Source organism: Stomoxys calcitrans, chromosome 5 (genome assembly GCF_963082655.1).
Source record: "Stomoxys calcitrans chromosome 5, idStoCalc2.1, whole genome shotgun sequence".
Lineage (NCBI taxonomy): Eukaryota > Metazoa > Arthropoda > Insecta > Diptera > Muscidae > Stomoxys > Stomoxys calcitrans.
In genome coordinates this window covers 144,173,333-144,190,619 of record NC_081556.1, presented here as the reverse complement: position 1 = coordinate 144,190,619, position 17,287 = coordinate 144,173,333, and the positions used below count along the sequence as shown (strand labels likewise).

Below are 17,287 nucleotides of genomic sequence, written 5' to 3'. Positions count from 1 at the left end.
ATGTAGAAAACGACTTTTTTATTTAGGTGGCTAAACAAAGAACCTATCATTCCATGGTTCAACGAATTAAATTCCTACAAGCGCAAACCATCTGAGGGTAACGATTCAAATGGCTTTCTGGCTAGAGCTCAGCTAGTTACAGCGCCTTTTGAGTTGCAAAGTTTGTCTGTCAATTTGTGTTTGTTTGTGTGTTTCTTATAGGCTCAAAAACGACTGAACCGATTGAAATTTTCACAGATGGTGCATAATGAATCCGTGGTGAAAATAGGGTATAACATTTTTTGATATCTCCCGGTTACCCTAATTTTCAGAAACGCCAGATCTCGGAGATGGGTGGTGCTATTTAAGCGAAATCCATCCAAATTTCGGATGGGGTGGGTACCTAGGGGGGCCGCCCCACCCCTAAAACCCACCAAATGTATTTATAGAACAATCAAGACAATATGGGATTCAAATGAAAGGTATTTTGCGAGAATACGAATCGTATACCCAAAGGTGGGACCAAGTGTTTGGGGGACTACCACAACCCCCAAAACATCCCCAAATCGGGCATATTTACCGACCATGGCAAGATGGGACTCAAATAAAAGGTATGTGCGAGTAGAATACGAATCTGATATCCAAATGTGAGACCAAGTTTCTGGGGGACCACCCCCCAAACAGGACTTATTTACTGACCATGGAAATATTGGGCTTAAATAAAAGCTATTTGATAGTAGAATACGAAACTGATATCCAAATGTGGGACCAAGTGTTGGGGAGTCGCCCCTCCTCAAAAACATGCCCCAAAGAGAACATTCAAATAGAAGGTATGTGCGAGTAGAATACGAATCTGATATCCAAATGTGAGACCAAGTTTATGGGGGTCCACCCCTTCCCCAAAACACCCCCCAAACAGGACTTATTTACTGACCATGGCAATATTGGGCTAAAATTTAAGCTATTTGATAGTAGAATACGAAACTGATATCCAAATGTGGGACCAAGTATTGGGGGGGTCGCCCCTCCTCAAAAACATGCCCCAAAGAGGACACATTTTAAGACCATATCAATATGGGACTCAAATGAAAGGTTTTTGGGAGTTAAGCACGAATCTGATATCAATATTCGGGAAAAAGTTTTTATGGGGCCAACCCCACCCCCATAACCCCACCCAAATTGGAAGTATTTGCTGACCATTGCAATATGGGGCTCAAATAAGAGGTATTTTAGAGTAGGGCACGAATCTGATATATGGTTTCAAGGCCGAGTCATTGAGTTGCCTCCCCATCCCCCAAAACGGTCATGTTTGCCGACTATGGAAATATGGGGCTCAAATAAAAGGTATTTGGGAGTAGACCACGAATCTGGTAACAACATTCGGGACCAACTGTCTAGAGGACAAGGAAGGAATTATTAGCTCGCCAAGACAATTTGAGTCGAGCTCGATACTGACAGCTTTTTGGGTCCATACCCCAAACCGGACATATTTGCTGAGATTTGCAAAAAAGGATTTAAATGAAATGTATTTGAGATTAGAAAACGAATTTAATATCCAATTTCGAGGCCAATGCGGTTTAAATAATTTATGTATCGATATATGACACATAATGTTTGGAGGACAAACCCACTCCCCAAAACACCAATAAATCGGGCATATTTACCGACCATGTCGAACAACAATTATTTACTGATCATCGCAATATGGGGCTCAGATAAAGGTATTTGGGATAATGTGGGACCATGTTTTTGGAGCACCGCCCCTTCCCTAAAACACCCCCAAGGGTGAAAATTTACTAACCATGCCAATATGTGGTTTAAATTAAAGATATTTGAGATTAGAAAAAAAATGTATAACCAATTTTGGGGTCAAGTGTTTGGGGGACGCCTCATCCTATAAACTCTTCTTAATGGCATTTTGGGGTTTAGATAAATGGTATTTCAGAGAAGAACATGATGCTGATATTTTTATAAGGGCCAATTTGGGGTTTAAATAAATGGTATTACAGAGAAGAACATGATGCTGATATTTTTATAAGGGCCAAGTGTCTGGGGCACCACCTCAACCCGAAAACATCCCTAAATCGGACATCATGAGAATATTAGGTTGAAATAAAATCTCCAAGTAAAATTCGTAGTCCAATAAAGATCAAATGGGATTCAGATAAAGGCACTTATATGGTTATACTGTTAGTCAAGCGATATGCATGTACTATTTTCGTAGCATGAGATTTCACTAAAAGCTCTTTAATTTGGGAAAATAAATATACAAAGGATAATTTTGTTCCATATGAAGTAAAAGAAGGCGCAGCGGAGGGGGCCCGGTTCAGCAAGTATAGTATAAAGAAGCGTCTATTGGCTAATTTTTGTTTGTTTCTCTTTCGAGACGAGCTCAATGATCAAAGATGCAAATGGAAAGCCAAAGATAGCAACACAGACCAACCACTATGGGACGAGTTTCGTCTTTGGTTAGAAGACTTCAACCATATTAGGTGGGATGGATTCAACGGCCGTGCGTTGATATGGTTTATTTGAATCGTATTAATAGCGAAAACCCATCTATGATAAATACAATTACCACATTAACCACGCTCGACAACCCTGTCTATTAGCTGTACTTTTCCCTAATGCATGTATTTTTGTGTAATGACAGACATTTTGTCTGTGGCAAATTACACTTCTTCCGTACTTTGAAGCAAAAAATTGTCTTGTTAGTTTCATTCAGTAGGACATTCCCCCATTATTTATTTTTCACCGATGAAAAACGAATATAGTACCAGCCTTTAATCGTTGTGCGGTTGCCATTTTTCTGTGGTTATGACTACCAATAGACATAATCGGTGAATAACTTGATATAGCTCACCAGGGGCTTAATTTTCGCATCCGTCATCAAGCAAGTTTTTGTTAAAAGATTAATTCCGTTCCGTAAGTACAAATTGGATCATGGCTAACGATCTTAATTTGCCAAAATGTTATCGATTTCGTGGAAGAAAAAATCGATTTGCCGAGCATATTTTGCCATCTCAAAGGTAAATGGAAGTTGTTTAAAAATTATTGCTACTAAAAAAATAAATAAAATTACATTTTAAACAAAACTCACAAAATCTTGAAAAATTAATAATCATTAAAATCTAGTGAAATTATGTGATAGTACACTATAACATATATACGGAAGAGGAAATTGTTTTAACCAATGTGGCTGACATCTAGCAGGTCTCTTTTTGTTATGATTTTCAACTTGTGTGCCAATTATGGGCCAAATTGACCCATAACCCGATATATTAAGCTCCCGGAAAACCCGATCTACCTATTTGACTTCTTGAGCCTCCAGAGGGCGCAATTATTAACCTAATTGGCTTAAATTGTGAATGTGGTGTTTTCTAATGACCTCCAACATCCGTATAATGGTCCAAATCAGCCTACAACCTTATAAAGCTCCCATTGAGCTCTAGAGGGCGCAATTTTAAATCGATTTGGTTGAAATTTTGTTAGTCGACTTTGGCTATGACTGTTAACATATGTGCAAATTATGGTCTAAATCGGTTCATAACCCGATATAGCTTTAATATTAACCGATCTCCCGATTTGACTTCTTTAGCCCCTATATGGAAAATTTATTGTCCGATTTGGCTTAAATTTTGCACGCGGTGTTTTGTCATTACTGCCAATATCTATGCTAGTTTAGGTTAGGTTAAGCGGCAGTCTGCCATCAGACTCATTTAGACGTTTTTTTTCCATTGTGATACCACAGTAACAGAAGATGCCAATCCCATGGCAACCGGTTGTTCGTGCCGTATTGACCCGATGGATTCCTTCACCGGCAAGGGCTGCCGCCTCAGTGCACAACACTGCTGCAACGACAAACAACAAGGAATATATATGCCTTCTAGTTCCTACCTTTAAACCATTCAGATCCCAACAAATTGCGAACATTCACATCTGCTAAATCAGCCAGGTTCTCAAAGAAATGAGTAGGTATTTTATAGTCTTTTCTTCCTAGTCTCGCAAGCTCATCCGCTTCCATCCATCCATGCTAAGTATGCCCAAAATCGGCTAATAACTTGATATAGATCCCATATAAACTGATTTCCCGATTTGCCTTTTTGAGCCTCTAGAGGGCGCTGATATAATCTGATTTAGCTGACATTTTGTACGATGACTTCCACTTAGACTTCCAACATTTATGATAATTATGGACTAAATCGGTCCACAAAAAAAAAATTTTTGGAAAAAAAGTCACAAAAGTAATTTTACTCAAGCGCATGGATTATTCCGCAATGGTGGTGCACTTACAGCGACTAAAACACATCGGTCTAACCAAGACAATAAAATGAGAAGATGCAGAAATGGATTGCAAAATTGAGAAAAAGGGAGTTGTTAACCAAAAATGGGTTAGGCACCGCGCCACTATGGACGTACACCTAAGCCAGTAATCGGCTTGTTGTGCGCTCTAAATACAAAAAAAAAGAAACCTCGAAAACGAAAATCTAAGTAAGGAATTCCGTGCTACTTACAAAATCCTTAATTGTTTTTCATACCACTCCCCTACGTTGGTTCATGTCTGGTATAGTTTCCCCACCTATGTGTCGGTATCTGTTAGACGCGAAAGCCGGGCAATGACATAGGAAATGCTTTAACGTCTCATTATCTTCCACGCATGCCCTTCACATGCTATCACTTGCCGCACCGATATTACATAAGTGAGTTCGTAGTCCTATGTGTCCCGTCATGATGCCAATAACTATACTGACCTCCTTCTTAATTCTTTTCCGTAATAGCCTCGTCTTGTCACGATCTGGATCCCCCTATAATATTTTCGCCGTCCTATCGACCGTTTCGCTGTTCCACAATGTCGCATGCGCATTCGTCGCCCACTCACTTAACTCAGAATGCGTCGACCCGAAAGGCTTCGGGTTAACCAAGTTTACTGACGGCAGTCCTCTGGCCTTCACCGCTAAATCGTCTGCCCTTTCATTTCCCCTTACTCCGTTATGGTCCAGCACAAAAACGATGCGGATTTTGCCATCCTCGGGAAGGCGTTAATCTCCTTCTTACACTGCAAGACTGTTCGTGACCTTACCATCCTGGTTGTTATTGCCCTTATGGCAATTTTACTGTCGGTAAAGATGTTCACACTCGACGTCCTCGCATTAGCACCACACCACTTCACGCATTCCGTGATCACTCGGATCTCCGCCTGCAGGACCGTATTATGGTCACATAGTCTAAAACAGATCTCAGTCCCTGGGTTCTTAATGTAAACCCCCAGGCCCACTCTGTCCTCTAACTTCGATCCATCCGTGTAACATGATCTTCCAGATGGCAATACTAGGGTTCCGTCAATCCAAGACTGTGCCGATGGCAGCAATGCCTCGCACTCGACTTTAAGGTTCATCTCGGGTATCCGATCGGAAACCTCTTCCCTTCCTTCCAGATTTTCTATTGTCGCCTCGAATATACCGCGATGGTATGAGCTGCTTTCATCCCCAAAAACAAAATATGGGTTAGGGTGTAAAATTTATTACCACGTAGCTAGTTGAAGGATAACTTGCCTTGCAGGGCACACAAACCTTACCTTCTGCCAGGCCTTCACCAGGTCCTGGTGGTTCAAATGTTTGAAATTTATTCAGGCGTTTTTTAGTCATAAACCTCAGCTTTGGGGTAACGGAAATTGGGGTCTACTTTAATACACTTGTTCTCAACAGCAAACCATGTTTGCTGAAATTTTTGTTTGATTTAGCGTTTACAGTCGCAATGAGCAAATATACATACATGCTATGTACGTTCATACATGCTATGTACGTACATACATGATATGTACATACATACATGCTATGTATATACATACATGCTATGTACGTACATACATGCTATGTACGTACAAACATGCGATATGTACGTATATACATGCTATGCACGTACATATATGCTATATACGTACATACATACTATGTACGTACATACATGCTATGTACGTACATACATACTATGTACGTACATACATGCTATGTACGTACTATGCATATGTAATAGTGTGCCCACCATTGGTTTAAAAAATAATTTTTGTCAATTTTGTCACTGTCAAACATTGTCAATGTTAAACATAATAAACATAGCCGAAGAAATTTGAAGCAGTAAATTGTTGTACCCCTGATCACCTTGCCTGACATGATGTAGATCGGTCTATATTTGAATATATTGGGTTGTCCAAAAAGTAATTGCGGATTTTTTAAAAGAAAGTAAATGCATTTTTAATAAAACTTAGAATAAACTTTAATCAAATATACTTTTTTTACACTTTTTTTCTAAAGCAAGCTAAAATTAACAGCTGATAACTGACAGAAGAAAGAATGCAATTACAGAGTCATAAGCTGTGAAAAAATGTGTCAACGCCGACTATATGAAAAATCCGCAATTACTTTTTGGGCAACCCAATAAAACGATCGACCGAATAAACTTCGTGTAACCATTTTTCTGACGTAAATTGATTATCCAATCAAACTCGTATTTGCATTTTAATAGTGTTTATTTATTATATATTTTGTTTTTATTATCTTTTACTAGTTTTTGCTAAAGTAATTGTTAAATACATTATTTATTGTTTACCGTCATCATTTTTTACTGTATATTATAATTGTATTAATCGTAATAATAATAATATATTGTAATAATTATCATTTATATAATGTTTTATCCATTAGTTAAAATCTATTCTAAGACTCTTTAGCAGAAATTTAAAAATACTGAGTTATTATTTTCGTTATTATTTTTCGTTAAAGCCTTGTTTGATCACAAATCATGTGTGTTGTTATATTAATAAAGATATGTGCTTAAAATGAATATTAACTAATCGAATTTGTTAAAAAATCTTTCCCCGGTCGCCGCTGCTGCTGCGGCTGCTGTTTCTTTTGAATAGTTTCGTATTAAAATAATTGAAATTCATTCATATGCTCTACATGTTTGGTTTTTTCGTTTGATTTTAATTTATTTTCTTACTATTTTTTTGATTTTTGTTTTTTAAATAGATTGAACAAGATTTTTCTATTTTTAAATGGTTTTTACCTTATCGTATAAGAGTGGGCCTCCATTTGTGTGTGTGTGTATGTGAATATGTGCACCTCGAGGGTTCGGCCATTCATATACTATATATGTATATGTGTATTACGTTACTAGTTTAAAATCCAAGCAAGAAACAGACTTAAGAGGAACAATTGTCATGTATAGTCGATGTGTCATTGAAATGTATGTTTGTATGTTGCATAGCTAATTAACAAAATATTTTTCTTAATCTATGTAAGTAGTTATGTATGTATGTATGTATTTAGTTAATCATGGATCACCCCTACAACGATTTATTGGAAAGTATAAGTATCTCTGTTAATTGAATGTGAGTGAAACTCACACTCACACAATTAAAAAGTTTGCTGTTAACAGCAAAACCGTGCTTGCTGAAATTTTATTTTGCTTTGATTTTTCTTTCTTAGTGGGATGAGCAAATATATGTACATACCTACATGATATTGCACATAACTGAGTACGCACTGTGCATATGTATTAGTGTGCCCTTCACTCGTTTCGAGTAATACACATTTTTTATTTTAAAATCGCTATTAAAGCTCCGTTTGAGTATTCAAAATTTTGAGCAAATAACTGCTCTTTTTTACAGTTGAAATATACTATCGATGATTTCTACAGTTTCTCTAGAAGTTTAAACCACACTGTGCAACAAAATTGCGAGAAACACTACATGGATTATCATGGCGAAACAATTAAAGGTGGTCTCATTTGTACAACAACCACAAATCATAAGGTGAAATCCGCCATCTTGTCATCAAGCTGATCGACGTTTTGCCGAATTTGTTTCCGTGTGCGTAAACGAGCAGAGAATATGCGAGAAAGAACATAGCAACAAAGAGAATGCAAACAACAATCTGACATCTTAATACCGTCAAACCTGTCCGGCTGTTCGCGTGAGACCACCTTTTTAAATCCGCCTTGGTGGATTACGAAGAGAAGGTAACAAACGAAACCGACACACAGGTAAGCAATTAATTTTTAAGCTTACCATATGGAGTTACCTAAAAAGTGATTGCAATATCCCCCGTTTGAATATTTATGGAAATATTCTATGTAAACTTTAATATAGGCCTCTATATAAACCAAATACCAAAGAAAAAAGGAGCGTTGAGAGCAAACGCCTATCCAATAAGCTCACATGTAGTAAACATTCAGAGGGATTCTCTTATTCCTTTGGACCGGAACCAGCTTGCTCACCTAAAGAAGCTTGATGTGGATCGCCATGTGAAGAAAATGTGGCTACAACAACAACAACAACAACCTTTTGCCGTCCTTTTAACGCTAGGCCATAGACTCCTGTTAATACATTATTCATGCAAACACCCATAGAAAAAAAAACAAGCACGGCGTCGATATATTGACCCCATTGGTTCATAAAATTGAATCAGCACACAGATGTTATCTGATCCACCACAAATTTTCATAAATGAACAACAGTTTTTTGTGAAAGTAACTGTCCATAGCCTTCACCTTCTGAAAACTTCAAGTGCACAGTTTTTTTTAAAGAAGGCAAAAAGTTTTTGTGTACTTCTTAGAATCGAACCTATGTGCCATCCATCCCATGATTGGGCATTTAGAAACCCCTTTCCACATCGCGCAACAGCTGCCTATATACGTACAATGTTTAAAGAGTCATTTAAACTTAAGGTTGGAGTATATACACATTTTGTTCGTAAAGGTTGGTGCATGAAATCGACAACGAGTGTTCACAAAATCAACCCCGCGTGGTGACAATATTTTGAACAAAGCCTGTTCATGACAATCATACCATTGGTGCCATGGCGAAACAAATACATTTATACAACAACCACAAATCATATGATGCAATCCGCCATCTTGCCAGCTGATCGTCGTTTTACCAACACACGCAAAGAAATTTGTGTGCGTGTGTGTATACGGTTGCGTGCATAAGCGGAGAATATGCGAAAAAGAAGATAACAACAAAGAGAATGCAAACAAAAAGCTGACATCTTAATACAGTCACACCCGGCCGGCTGTTAAAAGATGTTCGCGCGAGACCACGTTTTCAAATTCGCCTTGCATTGGTGCATGATCTTTATACGTGGTACATCGACAATGAGAGGGGGAGGAAATGCAGGAATTCTCATCATACACACATTTTAAACCTTAAGCGCTGCCATGCTGTTCACATAAATCCCAAATTTCGAGGTTGCTAACTCAGTTTGTGGGATTTCAATTAGGGCTATCGCAACTGGCATTCACCAGAAAGACCGTCCATGGCAACCGGTTGTACGTACCGGATCGACCCGATGGAGTTATCATCGGCAAGGGCGGCCGCCTCAATGTATAAAACACTGCTATAACAACAACCAGAAATACGGTACCGGCAATCACAACGAAAAATCTCTAGCCGTAGCCGTAGAACCCCAATCTCGTTTTCATCACAATCTTGGACCAGCGTAGATATAGGTTGCGATGACCTTAAACCCGAAATCGCTTTGCTTAAGGCCTGTACGCACCTTAAATGAAATTTTCGTTGCCATAAGAAATGCATTGACATATCTTAAACGAAATTTTCGGTTTCGATTGCAGGTACGCAGCTCAAATGAAATTTTATTTGCGTAACAGGAAGGCCACCCACTGTAGCGCAGAGCTTAGCATGTCCGCCTATGACGCTGAACGCCTGGGTTCAAATCCTGACGAGAACATTAAAAAAATGTTCAGCCGTGGTTATCCCCTCCTTATGCTGGCGACATTTGTGAGTTACTATAGCATTTACTATTATTTCGAACACGGATCTCGACGTTAATAAATCTCCGGGCCCGGACGGTATATCAACACTTGTCCATTGTAAGTGTTCTTCGACGCTTGCTCGTCCACTACGCAACCATTTCAACCTTGCTTACCATGCGGGAGTTTTACCGGCGCGTTGGCACTTTGCGAACGTTCAGCCCATCCCCAATACAGGTGGAACGAACAAACCTGCAAATTACCGGCCATTTGCGATATCCTCTGCGGTCTCCGAGGTTATGGAGAGTATGGTTAACCATCATCTTGTCAGATACTTAAGAGTCCAATGGCCTTCTTAACGATAGACAGTATGGGTTCCGCAGATATCACTCTACGGGAGACCTAATGGCATTTTTGTCGGAACGATGGAGTCCCTCGCTCTTTCCACCAGTTTGGTGAGAGTAAGGTCGTGGCTCTGGATATCTCCAAGGCATTTGATAGGGTCTGGCACGGTGAACTTTTATCAAAGCTTGTCGCTTTTGGAGTCGGTAATAACTTCGTTCGATTTATATTGAGCTTTCTCAGAGATCGCCCTATACGAGTTGTTGTAGATTGGTTCTCATCCGATTAGTATATATTGACCGCAGATGTGTCACATGGCTCTGTCCTTTGGGTCAGACTTCGAATCCAGTCTACTCATTTGCCGATGACAGTAGTCTGTGTCATTCATATTCATTCAACCATAGGCCCAGTCCTCAAGCAATTGTGGACAGTAAGCGCATTATGTATAAGACGCTCTCCCAGGATTTGTTGGCCATTTCCCAGTGGGGTAGAAGAGTAGATTTTAGAGTAGACTTTAACGCACACAAGACGCAGTGCTGTTTCTTGTCTCCTAAGCGATTCACTGACCCACTATAATCGTCGATATCTATCGACGGTATAGATATTGAACAATCAGATACTCTTGATGTTCTGGGCATGAAGATACAATGTGATGTGCGTTGGTCAAAACACGTATTCGAAGTGTCGAAAGAAGCATTCAAGTGTTTGGGCTTTCTTAAGCGGTGCAAGAAATATTTCACCTTTTCTGATTTTCGCAATATCTTAACTACCTACATCAGGCCGAGGATGCAATATAACTCTCATATATGGGCAGGAGCTCCAAAATCATCCTTGGAGCTTGAACTTGACAAGGTTCAACGGAGAGCGATGGTGTTGATTGGGGACAGTAGGTAATCCAACTCTCTCTCTCTCTCTATCGTAATTTTCATGGCGTATGTTCCAGGGATATTCGTCTTCTTATCCCTGACGTTATGATGTTCTCCAGGAATACAAGACTTGCCAGGAACTCACACCCGTTTGTATTGTAATTGATTGACCAGTCGACCGAACTACGCATTACCGAGGGAATTCATTTTTCGCCCGAACCATTCGTATGTGGAATCGACTTTCGGCTAATGTCTTTCCCATCAACATTGACGTTCAGAAATTTAAGACGAATATCAATAAACACTACTCCCTCTTTCCCCCCTTCCTACCCTTAACTTTCCTAATTGCCAACGCAATGCACTGCGTATATAATGGGGAACATCCCCTGCGTGTTGGTTACGTGAAAAAAAAAGCTTGAATTTACCATGTCTAACGTGGTACACTAAGGTTCGATTCTTGGCTTCAAATTAACATTTTTGACCGATATTCTTTTATTGTTTAAAGTCAAATCTGATTTTACTCTTTTTTTTCTATGGTGTTTCCGAGATAAGATCGATAAGTAGCGCAGTTATAGCTCGCAATGTTGGAGCCACAAAATCGATATCGTACCTAAGTCAAAAACATTTGCAGTGTAGTGAATAGAGTGACCGTTCTTCTAAAATCTAAGATTGAAATCGCTAAGAAAATCGCTTTCGACTGTCTTGTTATCTGAAACCTGATTTGATACTGCACAGTTTTTTTTCTTCAAATTTTAACTGAGAAACTTGATGGGTTTTTTTTTTAATTTTTTTAATAAATGTTGTGTATTTTAAAATATGTGTTTTTAGCACCTTCAAATGCAAAAAATTGTCTTACATATTTATTTTTCTACTCAAACGGGCTTTGTATTGGATTGCCCAAAAAGTAATTGCGGATTTTTTAAAAGAAAGTAAATGCATTTTTAATGAAACTTAGAAGGAATCAAATATACTTTTTTTCTAAAGCAAGCTAAAAGTAACAGCTGATAACTGACAGAAGAAAGAATGCAACTACAGAGTCACAAGCTGTGAAAAAATTTGTCAACGCCGACTATATGAAAAATCCGCAATTACTTTTTGGGCAACCCAATAGTTTGAAATATTGTTGGAATCATGTTTCTAATGCTACTATCTGTTAATATTGGGGTTCCACTGGACGTGAGCTCTTTCGGTTTTGTTATAATAGCCAACTGTTTTTGTTTGTGTCTACCCAAAACAAAAAAAATGTCTATAGGTAACCTTATTATATTTTAATTTAAATAACGTGTGTCTACTACACAATTGTATTTTAATTTAACCTTCCATAACTAAAGAAGAATATTCACAGGCATGTATTATATGTCTCTATGTATATATATATATATATATATATATATATATCATACTCGTATATATAGTTAAAATAACAAATATTTGGTAACTTTTGACTGAAAGACAACAAAAGAGGTGTTCTCGCTGCTGCTATTAATCATTGTCCTCGAAACTAGCTACTAACTACATTTCTTTGTACTTGAACTCATCAACCAATTTTTTCGCCACCACTTCAATGTTGGCCTTATCACTAACACCACTACAACCACCGCTGGCAGCACTCCCCATCCCCTTGGTGGAATGTTTTTTAATGTCCTCTTTTGGGGTTATATCATTGTAATCCTCGTACATTTTCTTTGTCACGTCCTGAAACTCATTACGTTTGTCGCATAGGGCATTAATGAAAAATTCAGCAAATAAACGGCACATATATTGTTCCTTAGATGAGGGCCACCATCCTTCGAGGAAACCAATGTGGCCACCCCTTGCTGTGATGACAATGGCCACATGTGAACATTCTTCGGCCGCCTTTATGGGTATGGCATCCAATGGCTGGAATGGATCGTCGGCCGCACTTAGACACAATGTGGGCACAGTTATCTTATGGAGTTTATCATGAAGTGTGGCATCTGTGTAATAATCATCGACATGCTTATAGCCAAATTGTTTAGATGTAAATAAGGCATCGAATTCTTTAATGGTCTTACACTGTAAACAGATAATGATTAATTAGAAATTCAATTGTTTTTAGTTTAACAAAAATGAAATTATTAGAAAAAGGGGTGTAATGAAAACAAGTAAAAGCGTGCTAAGTTCGGACGGGCCGAATCTTATATACCCTCCACCATGCATCGCATTTGTCGAGTTCTTTACCCGCCACCTCTTCTTAGGAAAAAAAGGGATAGAAGAAAAGATTTACTCTGCTATAAGAGCGATATCAAGATATGGTCTGGTTTGGACTACAATTAAATTATATGTTGGAGACCTGTGTAAAATGTCAGCCAATTCGAATAAGAATTGCGCCCTTTGGGGGCTCAAGAAGTAAAATAGAGAGATCGATTTATATGGGAGCTGTATCGAGCTATAGACCGATTCAGACCATAATAAACTCGTATGTTGATGGTCATGAGAGAATCCGTCGTTCAAAATTTCAGGCAAATCGGATAATAAGTGCGACCTCTAGAGTTCGGTTTATATGGCAGCTATATCAGGTTATGAACCGATTTGAAACTTATTTGACACAGTTGTTGAAAGTAGGAATAAAATACGTTTTGCAAAATTTCAGCCAAATCGGATAAGAATTGAGCACTATAGAGGCTCAAGAAGTCAAGACCCTATATCAGGTAATAGACCGATTTGAACCATACGTGGCATAGTTATTGGATATCATAACAAAACACGTCGTGCAAAATTTCATTCCAATCGGATAAGAATTGCGCACTCTAGAGGCTCAAGAAGTCAAGACCCAAGATCGGTTTATAATGCAGCTATATCAGGTTATCAACCGATTTGAACCATACTTGGCACAGTTATTGGATATCATAACAAAACACGTCGTGCAAAATTTCATTCCAATCGGATAAGAATTGCGACCTCTAGAGGCTCAAGAAGTCAAGACCCAAGATCGGTTTATATGGCAGCTATATCAGGTTATAGACTGATTTGAACCATACTTGCCACAGTTGTTGGATATCATAACAAAACACGTCGTGCAAAATTTCATTCCAATCGGAAAAGAATTGCGCACTCTAGAGGCTCAAGAAGTCAAGACCCAAGATCGGTTTATATGGCAGCTACATCAGGTTATTAACCGATTTGATCCATACTTGGCACAGTTGTTGGATATCATAACAAAACACGTCGGGCAAAATTTCATTCCAATCAGATAAGAATTTCGCACTCTAAAGGCTCAAGAAGTCAAGACCCAAAATCGGTTTATAAGGCAGCTATATCAGGTTATAGACCGATTTAATCCATACTTGGCACAGTTGTTGGATATCATAACAAAACACGTCGTGCAGTATTTCATTCCAATCGGATAAGAATTGCGCCCTCTAGTGGCTCAAGAACTCAAGACCAAAGATCGGTTCATATGGCAGCTATATCAAAACGTGGACCGATATGGCCCATTTACAATACCAACCGACCTACACTAATAAGAAGTATTTGTGCAAAGTTTCAAGCGGCTAGCTTTACTCCTTCGGAAGTTAGCGTGCTTTCGACAGACAGACGGACGGACATGGCTAGATCGACATATGGGTTGCCCAAAAAGTAATTGCGGATTTTTCATATAGTCTGCGTTGACAAATTTTTTTACAGCTTGTGACTCTGTAATTGCATTCTTTCTTCTGTCAGTTATCAACTGTTACTTTTAGCTTGCTTTAGAAAAAAAATTGTAAAAAAAGTATATTTGATTAAAGTTTATTCTAAGTTTTATTAAAAATGGATTTACTTTCTTTTAAAAAATCCGCAATTACTTTTTGGGCAACCCATAAAATGTTGCGACAATCAAGAATATATATACTTTATGGGGTCTCAGACGAATATTTCGAGTGGTTACAAACAGAATGACGAAATTAGTATACCCCCATCTTATGGGGGAGGGTATAAAAATGTTAAGTATATTGCATATTGTTCTCCTTTAAAGCAATGAGATACCTATATACTGATTATTCAATGCATGTACACAAGTGCGAGATCTTAGCTTAAATGGCCAAAGACAGAATTTATTCCATGTTTAGACTCAAAGACAGTTTTGCAAAGATTTGTACTCCTCTACAATCTATCTTTCGGAGTTAGTGGAGGAATAAATCTGTCAATTTGACACTTTGATATGATAAACTTTCATCATATATCGTTAAATTTTTCATTCAAAGTCCTCGAAGTAATGCGAAAGCAGTTCCTAAGTGGAATTAATCCCAAGAGGTGACAAAAGGTGGGTTTTTAGCCGGTACCGTTGGTGAGATGTACTCGTCAAATGCGTAAAGCAGTGGGAACATCTTGACCCGCAAAACAAAAATCATTGAACGTTTTTTTATGAACTTCAATGGTCAAAAATCTAATCTACAACACTGCACAACAAAATGAAACAAGTTGGCGGTTTCCTCCGAGTTATTTAGTATTTCCATTTTGAAGTGAAGCGTTATTTCCAAATCTCGAAATGGGTAGAGATGTGTCAAAACGCACTGTTTCAAATTTCATCAAAATCGGATGAAAAATGCTTGTTTTATGGGCTCAATACTCTATTTTGGGAGATCGGTCTATATGACCAAATATCCAAATATGGTTCGATCTGGACGATATTCAACAAAAATGTTTAGAGGGGTACCAGAATTCGCTGTGCCAAATTTCATCGAAATATGATGAAAAATGCTCCTTTTATGGGCTTATTACACTATATCGGGAGATCGGTCTAAAATGCAGCTATATCTAAATATGGTCCGATCTGGACCACATTTGACAGGAATGGGTAGGGGTCTACCAGAGTACACTGTGCTAACTTTTATTGAATTCGGATAATAAATGGAGCTTTTATGGCCTCAATGCCCTATATCGGGAGATCGGGCGGTCGGTCTATATGCAGCTATATCCAAATATAGTCCGATCTGAACCACACTTCACAGAAATGGGAAGGGGTTTACCAGAACTCACTCTGTCAAATTTCATCGAAATCGGATGAAAAATTCATTGCCTCAAGACTTTAAATCTGGAGTTCGGTCTATACCCAAGATATCTGCAAAATCGAATCGGGGAATAAATGGATCTTTTATGGCCACAATACCCTACATCGGGAGATCGGGCGGTCGGTCTATAGGGCAGCTATATCCAAATATATTCCGATCTGAACCACATTTCACAGAAATGGGTAGGGGTCTACCTGAACTCACTGTGGCAAATTTCATCAAAAATTGTTTGGAAAATATTTTTATACCCAAGATATCTGCAAAATTATAAATACCCAACTTTTGGGCATAAATGGGTAAATACCTGGGTATTTACCCAATTTACTGGGTAAATACCTTTTAGGTAGTTACCCATCGCCCATCACTAGAAATGGGTTTTCTGCAACAGCTGTTATTTTTGAGATATATACACATTTTTATATGTAAAAATTAGTGACCAAGGTGGCGTATGTCGTATGGCAAATGTAGACATAATTATACGCACCCATGTTCGAAAAAAGAAATTTTAAATCATAGATGGGCAACATACACATTCGCACATTAATTAGTATGCCCGCAAGAATGGGTATAACGGACAGTGTAAAAAAACTTCGTGTGGCTTCTTTTGACTGTCTTTACTTCAAAGCTATTTCATTTAGTAGATATTTGATGAGAGAAACAGAGAGAGGAGAAACGTCTATTCCACAGAAAGAAAAAGGAAATGTAAAGACGTGAGTGTGAGCGAATTGTGATGTACAGGAGATAGAATGAAGTCCGAAAATTCGACCAAAGAATTAAACATCAAACCAATGGCTTTGGTGCAGGCACATCCTACTGCAGAGACAAAGTAGGAAATCTGGTCACTGACACAGATAGCATGCTGTGAATATGGAAAGAACATTTTACACAACTTCTAGTGTCCGACGTTAGTGGCGAAGAGGATACCGCAGAGCCGATCAATTATAATGCTATAGAATGTTTAACTCCTAGTCAGAATCAGGTCCAAGTAGCAGTGACCCGACTGAAGGACAACAAGAGGCAAAGAAGGAAATCTGGTAACTGACACTCACACACAGCGTGCTGAAGATATGGAAAGAACTTTTTACCCAACTGCTAGTGTGCGAGGATGGCGGCGAAGGGGATACCGCAGAACCAATACCTGATGATGGTATAGAATGTTTACCTCCTAGTTAGATTGAGGTCCAAATAGCAGTGACTTGACTAAAGAACAAAAAGGCAGAAGGAGCCGACGGGTTACACGCTGAACTATTTAAGACCCGATGCGATACGCTGATAAGACGTATGCATCAGTTTATCTGCGCAATCTGGCTAGAAAAACGC

General features: G+C 38.6%; 1 protein-coding gene across 2 annotated transcripts in view; it reads right to left on the bottom strand.

Annotated features, from left to right (window-relative positions):
- Positions 1-11,640: 11,640 nt before the first annotated feature.
- Positions 11,641-17,287, bottom strand: part of LOC106085385 (phospholipase ABHD3) — a 38,071-nt gene continuing 32,424 nt past the window's right edge. For both annotated transcript variants that reach the window (XM_059370114.1, XM_059370115.1), the window contains exon 7: positions 11,641-12,992. In XM_059370114.1, coding sequence (XP_059226097.1) covers positions 12,468-12,992 — 525 coding nt within the window. In that variant the 3' untranslated portion in view covers positions 11,641-12,467. The remainder of the gene's footprint in view (positions 12,993-17,287) is intronic.